General features: G+C 46.7%; 1 protein-coding gene across 1 annotated transcript in view; it reads left to right on the forward strand.

The window, feature by feature from the left end:
- LOC139227543 (A disintegrin and metalloproteinase with thrombospondin motifs 19-like) overlaps window positions 1-20305 on the forward strand; it is a 768564-nt gene that overhangs the window by 47773 nt on the left and 700486 nt on the right. Inside the window, exon 7 of the mRNA XM_070858408.1 lies at window positions 16535-16578. Within this exon, the coding sequence (XP_070714509.1) occupies window positions 16535-16578 (44 nt within the window). The remainder of the gene's footprint in view (window positions 1-16534; window positions 16579-20305) is intronic.

Raw genomic sequence — 20305 nt, forward strand, 5'->3', positions numbered from 1 at the left:
TTGAATGGTGGTGCAGGCTCGAAGGGCTGAATTACATACTCCTGCACTTATTTTCTATGTTTCTAACAAGGGTTTATGACAGGGTGGGCAATTGTTTTGAGCTGGAGAGCCACTTCGCATGCCAGTCATGAGACTCCCAAAGCAAGCACTCTACTCTAAACTCCTTCATGGCAAACGAACCAAAGGTGGGCAGAGGAAACGTTACAAGGACACCCTCAAAGCCTCCCTGATAAAGTGTGACATCCCCCCTGACACCTGGAAGTCCCTGGCCAAACACCGCCCTAAGTGGAGGAAGTGCATCTGGGAGGGTGCTGAGCACCTTGAGTCTCATCGCCGAGAGCATTCAGAAATCAAGCGCAGGTAGCAGAAAGAGCGTGCGGCAAACCAGTCCCACCCACCCTTTCCCTCAACGACTGTCTGTCTGTCCCACCTATCTCACGGACTTGTGGTTCTTGTATTGGAATGTTCAGTCATCTAAGGACTCATTTTTAGAGTGGATGCATGTCTTCTTCGATTCTGAGGGACTGCCTATGATGATGATGATGATTTGGTTCACTGTTGAGGGCCGCACATCAATGTTCCCCCTAAGGTGTAAGGTGTGGGGCTGTGCGGTCGTGCACCAATTGTGAGGCCCTGTGCAGGCCGCTCACCAGCTCCTGCTGCTGGAAGAGATACTGCGCAGGCAGTTCTGTTAAGTGGCCCTCCAGCCCAAACAATTGGCCACCCCTGAGCAAGAGCTTTTGAAACAAATCACATATATTTGCACTGTCTTTGAAAAGATACAGTGGATTCATGTTTGACTGTGCAGCTGCCGTTTGCCATGTTATATCCAGTACTCCATGCAGGTATCCATTGATCCTTATTTTGCTATCTGATTTCAAGGCTACCTCTGTACGAGACTATTCTCAAAATAACTTAGTGTACAAAACCCTCAGCCCCAGTACAGTCCAGACTCACCAGAAATTCCACTTAGCATAAATACTGACCTGGCGAGCAGAAATAAACCCACATCACTGTGTCCCCCCGTTACAGCAAGGTTGAAATGAAGAGATCTGCATTATGACACAAACAATATTGACCACAAAAATACTGGCAGACTAATCATCACAGGGCAGTCCCTCAGAATCGAGGAAGACTTGCTTCCACTCCTGAAGTGAGTTCTCTGGTGGCCGAACAATCCCACACGAGAGCCACAGACTCTGTCACAGGTGGGACAGATATTCACCGAGGGAAGGGATGTGTGGGACTGGTTTGCCGCACGCTCCTTCCGCTGCCTGTGCTTGACCTCTTCACGCTTTCGGCGTTGAGATTCGAAGAGCTCAACTCCCTCCCGGATGCATTTTCTCCACCTAGGGCGGTCTTCGGCCAATAACTCCCAGGTGTCGCACTTTATCAGGGAGGTTTTGAGGGTGTCCTTGTAACATTTCCGCTGCCCACCTTTGGCTCGTTTGCCATGAAGGAGTTCCGCATAGAGCATCTGCTTAGGGAGTCTCGCAGCTGGCATGCGAACTATGTGGTCTGCCCAGCAAAGCTGATCGAGTATGGTCAGTGCTTCAATGCTGGGGATGTTAGCCTGGACGAGGACTCTGATGTTGCTGCGCCTGTCCTCCCAGGGGATTTGCAGGATCTTGCAGAGACATCGCTGGTGATATATCTCCAGGGACTTGAGGTGTCTTCTGTACATTGTCCAAGCCTCTGATCCATACAGGAGGGCGGGTATTACTACAGCCCTGTAGACCATGAGCTTGGTGGTAGATTTGAGGGCCTGGTCTTCGAACACTCTTTTCCTCAGGCGGCCAAAGGCTGCACCGGCACACTGGAGGTGGTGTTGAATCTCCGCATCAATGTCTGCTCTTGTTGATAAGAGGCTCCCGAGGTCTGGGAAATGGTCCACATTGTCGAGGGTTGCGCCGTGAATCTTGATGACTGGGGAAAAGTGTTGTGCGGCGAGGACAGGATGGTGGAGGACCTTTGTCGTACAGATGTTATGTATAAGGCCCATGCTTTCATATGTCTCGTTGAATACATCGACTACATCCTGGAGTTCAGCCTCAGAATGTGCGCAGACGCAGGCGTCGTCCGCGTGCTGCAGCTCAACGACAGAGGTTGGGGTGATCTTGGACCTGCGCTGAAGGTGGCGAAGGTTAAACAGCTTCCCACTGATTCTGTAGTTTAGTTCCACTCCAGCGGGGAGCTTGTTGACTGTGAGGTGGAGCATGGTAGCGAGGAAGATTGAGAAGAGGGCTGGAGCGATGACACAGCCCTGTTTGACCCTGGTCCGTACGTGGATTGGGTCTGTAATGGATCCATTGGTCAGGATCACGGCCTGCATGTCGTCGTGGAGCAGGCGGAGGATGTTGACAAACCTTTGGGGGCATCCGAAACGGAGGAGGACACTCCATAGACCCTCACGGTTGACAGTGTCAAAGGCCTTCTTAAGATCGAAAAAGCCCATGTATATGGGCTGGCGCTGCTCCCTGCATTTTTCCTGCAGCTGTCCCGCTGCAAAGATCCTGTCCATTCTGTTCCGTAGGGGACAAAATCCACATTGTGATTCCGGGAGGAGCTCCTCGGCCACGGAGAAAACGGTTGAGGAGAACTCTAGCGACAACTTTCCCAGTGGCTGATTGGGAGATTCCCCTGTAGTTGCCGCAGTCGGACTTGTCCCCTTTTTTAAAGATGGTCACTGTTAAGTATAAATAAAGAGTCTGACTGGATAATGTGAGCTCCAAGTAAAGTGTGACCTTAATCTTTTGTTGGGGCCTCACTGGGCTGCTGTGCAGCTGGCCTTGCTGAACTGCCTGATGTGGTGAGTCCTGCTGGGCTGCTGCGGGTGATGGGTTCTGCTTCGTGGCCAACTGCGGTGTCTATTGCCACTGGTGTGTATGTTGCGAGGGGGGTCAAAGAAGGTGGGGTCCAAAGTGGGTTGCTCAGGATAGTCCGTGAATCTGAGTTTGATTTGGTCCAAGTGTTTCCGGTGAATGAGTCCATTTGAAAGTTTAATCCGAAACACCCTGCTCCCCTCTTTGGCCACAACAGTGCTGGGAAGCCACTTGGGATCTTGTCGATAATTCAAAACAAATACAGGATCATTGATTTCAATTTCGCGTGACACATTTGCGCTGTGTACTTTGTTGAAGCCACCTGTTCTCTACCTGTTCATGTAGGTTAGGATGAACTAACGAGAGCCTTGTCTTGAGTGCCCTTTTCATGAGCAGTTCAGCAGGTGGAATCCCAGTGAGTGAGTGGGGTCTCATGTGGTAGCTAAGCAGGACTCTGGATAGGCGAGTCTGCAGTGAGCCTTCAGTTACCCTCTTCAAACCCTGCTTGATAGTTTGCACTGCTCTCTCTGCCTGACCATTCGATGCTAGTTTAAACGGGGCAGATGTGACATGTTTAATCCCGTTATGGGTCATGAACTCTTTGAACTCGGCACTGGTAAAACATGGCCTGTTGTTGCTCACAAGGACATAAGGTACTCCGTGCGTGGCAAACATGGCCCGCAGGCTTTCAGTATTGGCAGCGGACGTGCTAGCTGACATTATCTCACATTCAATCCATTTGGAGTACGCATCTACAACCACAAGGAATATTTTCCCCAAAAACAGGCCTGCATGGTCAACATGGACCCTGGACCACGGTTTGGAGGGCCAAAACCATAAACTTAGTGGCGCCTCCCTGAGTGCATTGCTTAACTGCGAGCATGTGTTACATCTGTGCACGCAGGACTCTAAGTCCGCATCGATGCCGGACCACCACATGTGGAATCCGGCTTTCACTTTCATTATTACGATGCATGGGTGGGTACTGTGGTGGTCACTGATGAAAGTGTTCTGCCCTTCTTGGGGACCACTACCCGATTGCCCCACAGAAGGCAGCCTGCCTGTATAGTCATTTCATCTTTGTGCCGCTGGTATGCTCTATCTCTTCCTGCATTTCCACTGGGACACTGGACCAACTTCCAAGAAGCACACAATTTTTTACTAGGGACAGTAAGGGGTCCTGGCTCGTCCAGGTTCTAATCTTTTGGGCTGTGACGGGTGATTGCTCACTCTTGAATGCTCCCATAACCATGATTAAATCTGCGGGCTGCGCCATTTCCACCCCCGTGGTGGGCAACGGCAGCCCACTGAGAGCAGCGGCACAGTTTTCTGTGCCTGGCCTGTGGCGGATGGCATATTTGTATGTGGATAATGTGAGCACCCATCTCTGGATGCAGGCCGATGCATTCGTATTTATCCCCTTGCTCTCGGAAAGCAGGGATATTAGTGCCTTATGGTCAGTTTCCAATTCGAATTTTAGCCTAAACAGATATAGATGCATTTTCTTTACCCCATAGACACATGCTAACACTTCTTTTTCAATCATGTTGTCGGATCTTGCAGTCTTAGACTTCTGGATGCATAAGCAACCGGTTGCAATTTCCCAGATTCATTCGCTTGTTGCAATACACACCCGACGCCGTCGGACGATGCATAACATGCTAGTACCAAACGTTTACATGGATCATACAACACCAGCAATTTGTTTGAGCATAACAATTTTCTTGCTTTTACAAAGGCATTTCCTTGGCTTTTGCCCCATACCCATTCGTCTCCTTTATGCAGTAAGGCGTGCAGTGGTTCTAACAGTGTGCTGAGACCCGGTAAGAAGTTACCAAAGTAGTTCAGGAGTCCTAGAAATTACTACAGCTCCGTCACGTTCTGTGGCCTTGGTGCATTCTCAGTTGCCTCCATCTTCGAATCAGGTGGGCCTGATGCCGTCCGCTGCGATTCTTCTCCCCAGGAACTCCACTTCAGGCACCAGGAAAACGCACTTCGAGCGTTTTGACCTGAGCCCCACGTGGTTGAGTCAACTAAGAACCTCCTCCAGGTTCTGTAGATGCTCGACTGTGTCCCGACCTGTAACCAAGATGTCGTCCTGAAAGACCACCTTGCACAGGATCGACTTCAGTAAGCTTTCCTTGTTTCTCTGGAATATCTCCGCAGCTGATCGAATTCCAAACAGGCATCTGTTATAAATGAAGAGACCTTTGTGCGTGTTGATGCAGGTGAGGCCCTTGAATGATTCCTCCAGTTCCTGCGTCATGCAGGCCGAGGTCAAGTCCAGCTTCGTGAACGTCTTTCTTCCTGCCAGTGCAGCAAAAATGTCATCAGACTTTGGTAGTGGGTATTGATCCTGCAGGGAGAAACGATTGATAGTTACTTTGTAACTCACCACAGATTCTGACGGTGCCATATCCCTTGAGGACTGGAACAATCGAATTGGCCCACTTGTTGAATTCAATCGGCGAGATGCTGTCCTCTCTTTGCAGCCGGTCTAACTCGATCTCTACCCTTTCTCTCATCATGGACGGTACTGCTCTCGCCTTGTGATGGCTGGGTCGCGCCCCCGGAATTAGGTGGATCTGCACTTTTGCTCCTTGGAACTTCCCGATGCCTGGTTCGAACAGCGAAGGGAACTTGTTTAAGACCTGGGCACACAAAGTGTCGTCAGCGGACAAGTGCGCTCGGACGTCGTCCCAGTTCCATCGTATCTTTCCCAGCCAGCTCCTGCTGAGCAGCGTGGGACCATTGCCCGGTACCACCCTGAGTGGTAACTTGTGCACTGCTCCATCGTAGGAGACCTTTACAATAGCACTGCCGATTAAGGGAATCGGTTCCTTTTGTGTAAGTTCTCAGTTTCGTGCGAATGGGAGTCAAGACTGGCCTTGAGGTCTTGCTGCACCACAACTTATCGAAAGTTTTTTTACTCATAATAGACTAGCTCGTGTCCGTGTCCAGCTCCATTGACACCGGGAGTCCATTTAATTAAACCTTCAGCATTATCGGGGGACACTTTGTGGTAAATGTGTGCACCCCTCCTCGGTCTGAGGCTCTGGTTCGTCGTGATCCCCCGTGGATCTGTCCTCCTCTGCAACAGGGTGGTTTCCAGCTCGCCTGCACAAACGTTGGCGATGTCCCATTGTTCCACAACCCTTTCAAACGTACCCTTAGAAGCGGCATGAATGGAAACGATGATCACCCCCACAGCGCCAACAAGGTGTTAATGGCCTTCCATTCATCACGCTTGATGATGGACTCTGAGACATCTGCGGACTTGCAGCTGCAGGCAATTGGGGCCTGTCGTGTATGTTGCGATTTGAAAACAACATCACTGTTCACAGTACTAGTAGCAGCACTCGTGTGCTGAGAGATTTGCTTAGTAATGTCACTGGTGGCAATGAACACCTGGGCTATAGTCTTACTCAAGGTTGGAGTCTCTACAGTCAAAAGTTTATGAAGTATCACTTCATGACCAAAGCCAAGTACGAAAAAGTATCTGAGCATGTGCTCCAAATGTCCTTCAAATTTGCAATGTCCGGCAAGGCGTCTTAGTTCGGTGACATAAATCGCCACTTCCTGGCCTTCAGATCTTTTGTAGATATAGAAACGCTTACCTTCGGGTTCAGATGCTCCCGGGCCAGTGTGCACAAATCATTGTACGATTTCTCTGTGGATTTCACTGGAGTAAGCAGATTTTTCATGAGGCCATACTTTGGTGCCCCGCAGATGATGAGGAGAATCGCTCTTCGTTCGGCAGCATTCGCTTCTCCTTCCAGCTCAATGGCCATTAAGCATTGGTCGATTCGCTCTACGAAGGTTTCCCAATCATCTCCCTCCGAGAATTTCCCCAGGATGCCCACTGTTCTCTGCATCATTGGGCTCTTCATCTGCATTTTATTGCCAGTTGTTAAGTATGAATAAAGAGTCTGACTGGATACTGTGAGCTCAAAGTAAAGTGTGACCGTAGTCTTTCATTTCAGGTCTCCAAAGTGTCTCTCCAGCCTGTGAGACCTCTAAGTACCTGTGCTCCCAAGGGATTTTGGGATTTCGTGGGACTCCAGGGGATGAGCCCTCTGGTGGCTGTACAAGGTATATACAAATTTACATATGTAACAGTCAGGATCACTGCATCTCTTGAGATCTCCCGGCATGCTCTCCTCCCTCCAAATGAGCGAGATGAGGTCGTGTATCCGCGCCAATAGCGCCTCTCCGCCATACTTCAATGCCTCAGCAGGGATTCCATCCGCACCCGTAGCCTTGTTGTTTTTAAGCTGTCCTATGGCTTTGCAACGTTGGGGTTTCACTGAGGTGGTGGTGGGTCGCATGCTGAGGGATGGAGTCGAGAACACTCGAGTCAAAGGCAGAGTCTCGATTGAGGAGATCTTCGAAGTGCTCCTTCCAGCGGGCCCTGACAACCTCGGTGCCCTTGATGAGTGTTTCCCCATTCTCGGCCAGCAGCAGGGTGGGGCCTTGGGAGTTTGGACCATAGGTGGCCTTGACTTCAATGAAGAATCCTCGCATATCGTGGCTGTCGGCCAGTTGTTGTATCTCCTGTGCTTTCTCCATCCACCACCTGTTCTTTAGGTCGTGAGTTTTTTGTTGGACCTCAGCCTTGAGCCATCTGTAACGTTGCTTTGCTGCTTCCGAATTGGGTTGTTGCTTGAGGCTCAGAAATGCTCTGCGCTTGCGATCTATTAGTTCTTGGATCTCCTGATCATTTTCATCAAACCAGTCCTGGTGTTTTCTGGTAGTGACCAAGTGTCTCTTCACAGGCACTGGTTATGGAGACCTGGAGGGCAGACCAAGCGCTGTGGGCATTCAGCATCTCCGGGTCATCAAAGCACGCCAGATTAGCTGTGAGGCACTGGTTGTATAGGGCTCTCTTAGCTGGGTCTTTAAGTGCCCCGACATTGACTTTTTTGTGGCACTGCTCTAAGGGCATGCGCAGTATCTATAATCGCGTGCCATTACCTGGATTCCGTGTGCTCCGTGATCCACTCCCGTGGCTAAGATGGCTATGAGAATCAGTTGTTGAATCAGTTTGGGTGGAGACAAGGAATAATAAGGGGGAAAAGTCGCTAGTGGGCATTGTCTTTAGTAGCTACACTGTTGGACGCAGTATAAATCAAGAAATAATGGAGGCTTGTAAAAAAGGAATGGCAATAATCATGGGCGATTATAACCTTCTGGGATAGTTTCCTTGAACAGTATGTTGTGGAAACCACCAGGGAGTAGACTATCTTAGATCTGGTACTTTGTAATGAGACAGAATTAATAAACATAGAAACAAAGAAAATAGGTGCAGGAGTAGGTCATTCGGCCCTTCGAGCCTGCACCACCATTCAATGAGTTCACGGCTGATCATTCACCTCAGTACCCCTTTCCTGCTTTCTCTCCATACCCATTGATCCCTTTAGCCATAAGGGCCATATCTAACTCCCTCTTGAATATATCTAATGACTGGCATCAACAACTCTCTGTGGTAGAGAATTCCACAAGTTAACAACTCTGAGTGAAGAGGTTTCTCCTCATCTCGGTCCTAAATGGCTTACCCCTTATCCTTAGACTGTGACCTCTGGTTCTGGACTCCCCCAACATCGGGAACATTCTTCCTGCCTCTAACCTGTTCAGTCCCGTCAGAATTTTATATGTTTCTATGAGATCACCTCTCATTCATCTAAACCCCAGTGAATACAGGCCCAGTCGATCCAGTCTCTCCTCATATGTCAGTCCTGCCATCCCGGGAATCAGCCTGGTGAACCTTCGCTGCACTCCCTCAATAGCAAGAACATCCATCCTCAGATTAGGAGACCAAAACTGAACACAGTATTCCAGGTGAGGCCTCACCAAGGCCCTGTACAACTGCAGTAAGACCTCTCTGCTCCTATACTCAAATCCCCTAGCTATGAAGGCCAACATGCCAATTGCCGCCTTCACCACCTGCTGCACCTGCATGCCAACCTTCAATGACTGATGTACCACGTCACCCAGGTCTCTGTGCACCTCCCCTTTTCCTAATCTGCTGCCATTCAGATAATCTGCCTTCATGTTTTTGCTACCAAAGTGGATAACCTCACATTTATCCACATTATACTGCATCTGCCATGCATTTGTCCATTCACCTAACCTGTCCAAATCACCCTGCAGCCTCTTAGCATCTTCCTCACAGCTCACACGCCACCCAGCTTAGTGTCATCTGCAAACTTGGAGATATTACACTCAATTCCTTCATCTAAATCATTGATGTATATTGTAAATAGCTGGGGTCCCAGCACTGAGCCCTGCGGCACCCCTCTAGTCACTGCCTGCCATTCTGAAAAGGACCCGTTTATCCCGACTCTCTGCTTCCTGTCTGCCAACCAGTTCTCTATCCACGTAAATACATTACCCCCAACATCATGTGGTTTAATTATGCACATCAATCTCTTGTGTGGGACCTTGTCAAAAGCCTTTTGAAATTCCAAATGCACCACATCCACTGGTTCTCCCTTGTCCACGCTACTAGTTACATCCTCAAAAAATTCTAGAATGATTTGTCAAGCATGATTTCCTGTTCATAAATCCATGCTGACTTGGACTAATCCTGTCACTTCTTTCCAAAGCGCTTCTATTTCATTTTTAATAATTGATTCCAACATTTTCCCCACTACAGATGTTGAGCTATAATTCCCCGTTTTCTCTCTCCCTCCTTTTTTAAAAAGTGGTGTTACATTAGCTACCCTCCAGTCCATAGGAACTGATCCAGAGTTGATCTCCTAGTAGAGGATCCTCTAGGAATGAGTGACCATAACGTGGTTGAATTTCAAATTCAGTTGGAGGGTAAGAAAGCTGGATCTCAAACCAGTGTCCTCAGCTTAAATAAAGGAGACTACAAAGGTATGAAGGCAGAGTTGGCTAAATTGGACTGGGAAAATAGATTGAAGTGTGGGACGGTTGATGAGCAGCGGCAGACATTTAAGGAGATATTTCATAAATCTCAACAAAATATATCCCAATGAGAAGGAAAGACTAAGAGAAGGGATAACCATCTGTGGCTAATTCAGGAAATAAAGGATGGTATCAAATTGAAAACAATGGCATACAAATTGCCAAGATTAGTGAGAAGGTAGAGGATTGGGAAACTTTTAAAAGCCAGCAAAGAGCGACTAAAAAAATAATAGAGAGGGAAGATAGATTATGAAATTCAACTAGCACAAAATATAAAAACAGTTAGCAAGAGTTTCTACAGGTACATAAAAAGAAAAAGGGTGGCTAAAGTAAATGATGAAACTGAGGAATTAATAATGGGGAACAGGGAAATGGCAAAGAGTTTGAACAAATATTTTGTACAGGTCTTCACAGTAGAAGACACTAAAAACATCCCAGTAGAGGATAATCAAAGGCTATAGGGAGAGAGGAACTTAACACAATCACTGTCACTAAAGAAGTAGTACTCGGTAAAATAATGGGACTAAAGGGATACAAATACCCTGGAACAAATGGCTTGCATCTTAGGTGTTATGTATATAAACATTGTAACTGTGTAAGACTTGCCACCAGAGGGTGCAACTGTTGGAGACCCAAGGGTCACCTGCAAACCTCGTGCAAGAGAGTATAAAAGGTTGTCTGCCATGCTGCTTCGGCACTCTGGAGTTGTATTAAAGAGACTAAGGTCACATAAGTTTTAGCTCACAGTACTCAGTCTTGTGGTGGTCTTCCATATTTAACAATTGGCGACGAGTAACAGATTACGAACTTTCACCCGGTCATGGTTGCCATTGGTATTTTAGAGAGATTTGGAGAGGGTGATGATTGGGAAGCCTTCGTTGAGCGTCTCGACCAGTACTTCGTGGCCAACGAGCTGGATGGGGACGATAAAGTGATCAAGTGCAGGGCGATTCTCCTCACCGTGTGTGGGTCCACAATATATGGCCTCATCAAGAATCTGCTAGCACCGGAGAAACCAGTGGAGAAGACATATACAGAGTTGTGTACGCTGGTTCGGAATCACCTCAAGCCAAAGGAGAGCATCTTAATGGCCAGGAATCGCTTCTACACGCACCACCAATCCGAGGGCCAGGACATGGCGAGTTATGTCACCGACCTGAGACGCTTTGCGGGAACTTGCGAATTTGCTGGATTTTTGGGGGAAATGCTGCGGGACTTTTTTGTGCTTGGCATCGGCCATGAGGTCATTCTTCGCAAGCTGCTCTCCGCTGAATCCCTGGACCTGAGCAAAGCCATCACAATAGCCCAGGCCTTCATATCCATGAGTGATAATACCAGACAGATATCTTCCCAGCATCGAAGCTCACTGGCAAGTACTGTGCATAAAATAACGTCGCTAGCAGGCAGAACTGCATATGGCAGGGCCTACTCGTCTGCAGCTGCAAGACCTAGGATGACTCAGAGTCCGTCATCAGGCGTGAATGCAAATCCACTAGCACCATGTTGGCGCTGCGGGTGTAATCATCGAGCCCATCAATGTCGATTCAAGCACTACTTGTGCAAAGGCTGCGAAACAATGGGGCATCTCCACCGAATGTGCAAGAGTGCTGCGTCTCACCACGTGGCAGAGTCGGCAGAGGATGATCGATCCGATGCGGATCACGCAGAACAAACAAGAGAGGCAACTCAACCCGAGGAAGAGGTGTATGGGGTACATACCTTCACCAGCAAGAGCCCTCCTATCATGCTGGAAGTCAAATTGAATGGTATTGCGGTATCAATGGAGTTGGACACGGGGGCAAGTCAGTCAATTACGAGCCAGAAGGCTTTTGAGAAACTGTGGGGCAACAAGGTACAAAGGCCCAAACTGAGCCCGATTCAGACAAAGCTGCGCACCTACACCAAAGAGCTCATACCTTAACTGCCGCACTGCCAATGACTGGTATCGTTACGATGGAGTTGTCCATGATTTATCACTGTGGATTGTACCAGGCGATGGCCCAACACTATTCAACAGAAGCTGGCTGGGAAAGATTCGATGGAACTAGGACGACATCAAAGCACTATCTTCAGTGGATGATGCCTCGTGCGCCCAAGTGCTGAGCAAGTTTCCGTCACTATTTGAACCAGGCATCGGCAACTAAACAGGCGTCAAGGTGCAGATCCATCTCGTCCCTGATGCAAGGCCCATTCATCACAAGGCTCGAGCGGGTCCATATATGATGAGGGAGAAAGTCGAGATCGAACTGGACAGACTTCAACAAGAGGGAATCATATCGCCAGTCGAGTTCAACGAGTGGGTCAATCCGATTGTTCTGGTGTTGAAAAGCAATAGCACAGTCAGAATCTGTGGAGACTACAAGGTAAGAATCAACCGAGTCTCGTTACAAGACCAGTATCCACTTCCCAAGGCAGATGACCTGTTTCCAACGTTAGCGGGGGGGAAGTCGTTCACCAAGTTGCATCTAATCTCCGCCTACATGACACAGGAGCTGGCTGAATCTTCGAAAAGATTGACGTGCATCAACATGCACAAAGGACTATTTATATACCACAGGTGCCCTTTTGGAATTCGCTCAGCTGCTGCCATCTTCCAGAGGAACATGGAGAGTCTGCTGAAATTGGTTCCGTGCACAGTTGTGTTTCAAGACGACATCCTGATCATCGGTCGTGACACCACTGAACACCTGCACACCTGGAAGAGGTTGTAAGTTGACTAGATAGATTGGGACTCAGGCTGAAATGCTCCAAGCGTGTTTTCCTGGTGCCAGAGGTTGAATTTTTGGGGAGAAAGATTGCAGCAGACGGCTTCAGACCCACGGACTCAAAGACAGTGGCCATCAAGAATGTACCCAGACCACAGAATGTGACGGAGCTGCATTCGTTCCTGGGACTCCTCAACTATTTTGTTAACTTTCTACCCGGGTTAAGCACTTTGCTGGAACCATTGCACATGTTGCTATGTAAGGGTGATGACTGGGTTTGGGATAAATCTCAAGAGACAGCGTTTAAGAAGGCCAGAAACCTCCTTTGTTCTAATAAGTTACTTGTACTGTATGACACGTGTAAATGATGAGCGTTAGCTTGTGATGCATCTTCGTACAGGGTTGGCTGTGTGTTACAGTAAACCAACGTATCGGGCAAATTTCAACCGGTTGTAAACGCATCTAGATGTCTGTCGAAGGCTGAAAGAGCCTCCAGTATAGTCAAGAAAGAGGCGTTAGCATGTGGATATGAGGTTAAGAAAATGCACCAATACCTATTTGGACTTCAGTTTGAGCTTGAAACCAACCACAAACTGCTCATTTCGCTGTTTTCAGAAAGCAAAGGTATAAACACCAATGCTTCGTCCCGTATCCAAAGATGGGCACTAACATTGTCCGCCGATGACTATGTTATCCGCCACAGACCAGGCACGGAGAACTGTGCTGATGCCCTCAGTCAGCCACCATTGCCCACTACCGGGGTGGAAATGGCGCAGCCTGCAGACTTGCTTCTGGTCATGGATGCTTTTGAGAGCGAGGGGTCACCCGTCACTGCTCGCCAGATCAGGAGCTGGACCAGCCAGGATCCTGTGCTATCACTTGTAAAAAGTTGCATCCTCAATGGGACCAGGTCGGCCATTCCTGGGGAAATGCAAGATGAAATTAAAACTGTTTCACCGACGCAAAGATGAAATGTCCATCCAGTCGGATTGTCTCTTATGGGGTAATCATGTGTTTTTACCAAAAAAAAGGCAGGGAAATGTTCATATGTGACCTACACAATACCCACCCAGGCATAGTCAGGATGAAGGCTATAGCCAGGTCACATGTTTAGTGGCCCGGCATTGAATTGGATTTAGAGTCATGCGTACACCAGTGCAACACATGTTCACAACTGAGCAATGCACCAAGGGAGGTTCCATTGAGTCTGTGGTCACGGCCCTCCAAACCGTGGTCCAGGTTCTATGTAGATTTTGCTGGCCCCTTTCTCAAAGATGTTTTTAATTGTAATGGCCGCTTACTCTAAATGGATTGAATGCGTAATCATGTCATCCAGCACATCCACTGACACCATTGAAAGTCTCCGGGCTATGTTCGCCACCCATGGCTTGCCCGACGTCCTTGTCAGTGATTCACCGCTCAGAATTCAACCAGGTTCTTTCTAGTCCACCCGGATCTAAATGATCATTTGGAAACCCGGCATCACCGGCAAAACATGTACCACGATTGCGCGGCTGTATCGCATGACATTGATAATGACCCTGTGTCTGTCCTTAATTACGGTCATGGTCTTAAATGGGTCGTTGATACAGTCTTGGCCAAGGAGGGGAATAGAGAGTTTATAGTCAAACTATTGAATGGACAAACATGCAGAAAGTATTTGGATCAGACCAAACTGCGGTTCACCGAAAACCAGGAACAACTTGAAGAGGTCATCACCATCATTGATCCACCAAAACACACCCAACCAGCAATCGACCTCGCTGTCAATCAAGAGGATGAACCCACCATTCCCAACAGTCCTGTCAGACCAGCCACGCCGCAGTGCACCAATGGTCCGATCAACTCACCCATGCCAGACTTTGAACTCAGACGATCAATCAGGGAACATAGGGCCCTGGATCGTCTCAACTTGTAAATAATTTGTATCAAAGACTTGGGGAGGAATATTATGTATGTAAACATTGTAACTGTGTAAGACTTGCCACCAGAGGGCGCAACTGTTGGAGGCCCAAGGGTCACCTGCACACCTCATGCACGAGAGTATAAAAGGTTGTCTGCCATGCTGCTTAGGCACTCTGGAGTTGTATTAAAGAGACTAAGGTCACATCAGTTTTAGCCCACAGTACTCAGTCTTGTGGAGTTCTTCCATACTTAACACTAGGGTCTTAAAAGAAGTGGCAGCAGAGATAGTGGATGCATTGGTTGTAATCTACCAAAATTCCCTGGATTCTGGGGAGGTCCCAGCGGATTGGAAAATCGCAAATGTAACTTCCCTGTTTAAAAAAGGAGGCAGAGAGAAAGCTGGAAACTATAGACCAGTTAGCCTAACATCTGTCATTGGGAAAATGCTGGCGTCCATTATTAAGGAAACAGTAGCAGGAAATTTGGAAAAGCATAATTCAATCAAGCAGAGTCAGCATGGTTTTATGAAAGGGAAATCATGTTTGACAAATTTGCTGGAGTTCTTTGAGGATGTAACGAGCAGAGTGGATAAGGGGGAATCAGTGGATGTGGTGTATTTGGATTTCCAGAAGACATTCGATATGGTGCCACATAAAAGATTACTGCACAAGATAAAAGTTCACAGGGTTGGGGGTAATATATTAGCATGGATAGAGGATTGGGTAACTAACAGAAAACAGAGAGTCAGGATAAATGGGTCATGTTCTGGTGGGCAAACAATAACTAGTGGGTTGCCGCAGGGATCGGAGCTGGGGCTTGCCTCAACTATTTACAATCTATATTAATGAGGGGACCGTGTGTAATGTAGCCAAGTTTGCTGATGATTCAAAGATGAGTGGGACAGCAAATTGTGAGGAGGACACAAAAAATCTGCAAAGCGATATAGACAGGCTAAGTGAGTGGGCAAAAATTTGTAATGGTCTGTAATGTGGGAAAATGTGACCAGCTTTGCCATTTTGGCAGAAAAATTAGAAAAGCAAATTATAATTTAAATGGAGAAAAATTGCAAAGTGCTGCAGTACAGAGGGACCTGGGGTCCTTGTACATGAAACACAAAAAGTTACTATGCAGGTACAGCACGTAATGAAGAAGGCAAATGAAATGTTGGTTTTTATTGCAAGTGGGATGGAGTAAAAAGTAGACAAGTCCTGCTATATCTGTACAGGGTATTGGTGAGGCCACACCTAGAGTACTGCATATTTAAGGAAGGGTATACTTGCATTGGAGGCTGTTCAGAGAAGGTTACTAGGTTGATTCCGAAGATGAGGGGGTTGACTTATGAAGATAGGTGTTGAGTAGGTTAGGCCTGTACTCATTGGAATTCAGAAGAATGAGAGTTGATTTTATCGAAACATATAAGATAATGTAGGGGCTTGACAAGATGGATGTAGAAAGGATATTTCCACTCGTAGGGGAAACTAAAATTAGGGGGCATAGTCTCAGAATAAGATGTACTGCAGCAATTCGCCAATGCTTCTTCGACAGCGTCTCCCAAACCGATGGCCTCTACCACCTGGCAGTATGAGAACACCACCACCTCCAAGTTCCCCTCCAAGTCACACATCATCCTGACTTGGAAATAAATCACCGTTCCTTCATCCTTGAAAATCCTGGAACTCCCTCCCTAATAGCTCTGTGGGAGTACCTACCCTCATGGACTGCAGCAGTTCATCAAGAAGGCGGTTCACCATAATCTTCTCAAAGACAATTAGGGGCGGGCAATAAATATGGCCTTGCCAGTGATGCCCACAGTCCATGAATGAATTTAAAAAAAAATAGATTTTTGTTAAGTAAGGGTATCAAGGGTTTGGAAAAAGGATGGGGTTAAGCTTAAGATCAGCCATGACCTAATAGAATGGCAGAACAGTCTTAAGAGGCTGATTGGCCTACTCCCTTTCCTATATGCCTACTAAATTTATTTAACATGTCACTAACACAGATAGAAGCATGGCTTCCTGCATGATGCGTGCATAATTGTCACAACGGTGGGTAAATGATAGTGTGTTTGATTGCAATAATTAGAATCGCAACGAATCCTCGAAGCAATTATTGATACTTTTCCTGATAGCTATTCACTATGTATATATTTTTTCACTTTCTTCTCTTTTCTAGGAAGGATTTCTGTGTACAGAAAGATGAGCCCTGTGACACTGTTGGTAAGCATAAATATGTCACTGATGAAAATTTAATAGACACATGGTGCAGTTTTAAATTTAATCTTTGAGTTTGTGAAATTGCTGTTGCATAAATTGCAAAATGCTTAATACACAGGGAGAAGATTTCTGCTGTATGCTAGGTGTAGCCAAAATGTAACTATGTTTATGAAGAATAGGTTTGCTACATTTACTGTGCAGATGAAATCTTTGCACATTGTTGCTTGGCATTTTGCCAAAGGTAACTTTATTCTGATCTAGAATTATTAGTAGTGAAAAACACACAGCCTAAACTCACATACAAGGATATAACTGGGAACAGGAGTCTGTATGATCCACTAGAGATGGCTATTTTAATTGGAATGGTTGTTTTAATTGAGCCAAGTTTTAATTGTTTTTTTTGTAAGAATTGGCCAAAGTCATAGAGGAATATTTCCTGTATGACAAAGTATGTTTTCAGCCACAGCATGTAAATCAAATGAAAAACATGGCTGTATTCCAAAGATTATCCATGTGCATTATAAATTTTCCTTGATGGAGAATGCTGTGTGACATTCCCACTTACCTTGTGTAACAGAGAGAAAATTATAAGTACCCTAGATTTCAGAAGATCATTGCATAGCTGTAACATTTCCTTATTGGGCTTGATTTGATAGTTGGTTGAAGCTGAATATAAACTGATGACCTGAGTTTGCTTTGAAAAGCTGCATATGTACGACTAGGGCAGAAAGATTAGTTATTGCAATGTAAAGCAGAGGATAATAGATCAACTCATAGGGCCCAAGTTTCCACAGGATAAAAAACGGGCGCCCCTCCGAGCTGGGCACCCATTTTTCGCGCTTAAAACGGTGCCAGAAAAAAAAACGCGCTATTCTCGAGTGCTCTGCAGCTCCTTGTCTGTTTGGCACGGCGCCCAGGGGGGCGAAGCCTACACTTGCGCCGATTTTGTAAGTTGGAGGGGGCGGGTACTATTTAAATTAGTTTTTTTTCCTGCCGGCAACGCTGCGCGTGCGCGTTGGAGCGTTCACGCATGCTCAGTGTGAAAAAAAACATTGGCACTCGCCCATTTTTGTAGTTCTTTGTAGCTGTTTAATTTTTGAAAATGTTTTAATAAAACCACATTGCCATCAGCACATCAGCACTGAGGCTTCCCGTATCACTGTCTATTTCCCCTCCTTTCCCTCCGCGGCAACAAGCCGCTGTCTCCTTCCCCTCCCTCCTCTGCGCGGCAACAAGCCGCTGTCTCCTTCCCCTCCCTCCCCTCCCTGCGCGGCAACAAGCCGCTGTCTCCTTCCCCTCCCTCCCCTGCGCGGCAACAAGCCGCTGTCTCCTTCCCCTCCCTCCCGTGCACGGCAACAAGCCGCTGTCTCCTTCCCCTCCCTCCCCTGCGCGGCAACAAGCCGCTGTCTCCTTCCCCTCCCTCCCCTCCCTCCACGGCAACAAGCCGCTGTCTCCTTCCCCTCCCTCCCCTGCGCGGCAACAAGCTGCTGTCTCCTTCCCCTCCCTCCCCTCCCTGCGCGGCAACAAGCCGCTGTCTCCTTCCCCTCCCTCCCCTGCGCGGCAACAAGCCGCTGTCTCCTTCCCCTCCCTTCCCTGCACGGCAACAAGCCGCTGTCTCCTTCCCCTCCCTCCCCTGCGCGGCAACAAACGGCGGTTTCCTTCGAACGATGGCTGAAGCACTTTCACACAGGTAGGAAGATGGTTTATTTAATCTTTTCTTTGCTTATAAATGTTTATTCAGGTTGGATTTATTTGTATAATATTTGTAGAAGTATAAATAAGGATTGATTGTAGAATTTAATGAGTTCCCTCCCTCCCCCCACCTCGTTCTGGACGCCTAATTTGTAACCTGCGCCTGATTTTTTAATGTGTAGAACAGGTTTCTTCAGTTCTACAAAAATCTTCACTTGCTCCATTCTACTTTAGTTTGGAGTACGTTTTCACTGTGGAAACTTTGAAATCAGGCGTCAGTGGCCGGACACGCCCCCTTTTGAAGAAAAAATTCTGTTCTAAAGTAGAACTGTTCTACCTCACTAGAACTGCAGAAAAAAAAATGTGGAGAATTGCGATTTCTAAGATAGTCCGTTCTCCACCAGTTGCTCCTAAAAATCAGGCGCAAATCATGTGGAAACTTGGGCCCATAGTGTTGAAACTAAAAAGAAACAAAAGAAATGTCATAAATAATACAATAGTATAATTTACAATGATATATGCTGGGTTGAAACCTTTGTGATGCATTTCATCATGACTATGAGCCATTGAATGAATGTCAAATAACCCTGCTGCTAATTGATTCAAATTAATGCAATGTTAAAATATCAACCTCCAGAATTCAAGAAAGCTAATCACATATGTCTGTTTGTAGCTCACAATCAGGTCTCTGCATGTGATGGAAGATATGACTACAAACTACAATTGTCAGTACCATAGAATCATAGAATGGTTATGGCATGGAAGAAGGCCAATCGGCCATCGAGCCCATGCTTGCTCTCTGTAAGAGCACCTCAGCTAGTCCCACTCCTCCGCTCTTTCCCCGTAGCCCTGCAATTTTTTTTTCTTTCAGGTACTTATCCAACTCCATTTTGAAAGCTGTGATTGAGTCTGCCTCCACCACCCTTTCAGGCAGTGCATTCCAGATCCTAACCACTCGCTGTGTAAAAAAGTTTTTTCTTATGTCATCTTTGGTTCTTTTGCCAATCACCTTTAAATCTGTGTCCCTTCTGCTAATGGGAACAGTCTCTCTATTCTGTCCAGACCCCTCATGATTTTGAATACCTCTGTCAAATCTCCTCTCAATCTTCTCTGCTCCAGGGAGAATAACCCCAGCTTCTTCAGTCTATCCATGTAAATGAAGTCCCTCATTCCTGAAATCATTCTCATAAATCTTTTCTGCACCCTCTCTTAGGCCTTCACATCCTTCCTAAAGTGCAGTGCCCAGAATTGGACACAATACTCTTGTTGAGGCCGAACCAGTGTTTTATACAGGTTCATCATAATGTCCACGCCTCTATTTATGAAGCCCAGGATTCCATATGCTTTTTTAACTGCTTTCTCAACCTGCCCCTGCCACCTTCAACAATTTGTGCACCTGGGTCTCTCTGTTCATGCACCCCCTGTAGGATTGTACCCATAAGTTTATATTTCTTCTCCTCATACATTTTGGTTGAAAGAATCACTTCACACTTTTCTGCATTCAATTTCATCTGCCACGTCTCTGCCCATTCCACCAGCCTGTTTAGGTCCTCTTGAAGTCTACCACTATCCTCCTCACTGTTCACTATACTTGCAAGTTTTGTGTCATCTGCAAATTTTGAAATTGTGCCCTATACACCCACATCCAATCATTAATATATATCAAGAAAAGCAATGATATATATTATACCAGTACTGCTCTGTTGATTGCTTTCTGATTAGCAAGAGGAATTTTTGGATTACAACTAAATGGAAAGGGTGACTATTTTGTCGCTCATATTGGGAACATCTCATTTAGTTACACAGATTTCTAAACGTCTTTATCTGTTGACCCTAATCTGAACTGTTCATTTGTGTAATTAGCATTCATGTGTAACCACCCTGAACTACACTGCCTGACCCATTTTTATTTAAACTAATAAAGAATTGTTTATCCATGTCAGTAGTTGTGTGGTGTAGCTTTAAATGCAGATTATAAGAGCGACAGCAGATTAAACAACTTCTAAATATAACTGAAGCTTGTAGTTTTATCTTATAA

Source organism: Pristiophorus japonicus, chromosome 1 (assembly GCF_044704955.1).
Source record: "Pristiophorus japonicus isolate sPriJap1 chromosome 1, sPriJap1.hap1, whole genome shotgun sequence".
Taxonomy (NCBI): Eukaryota; Metazoa; Chordata; class Chondrichthyes; family Pristiophoridae; genus Pristiophorus; species Pristiophorus japonicus.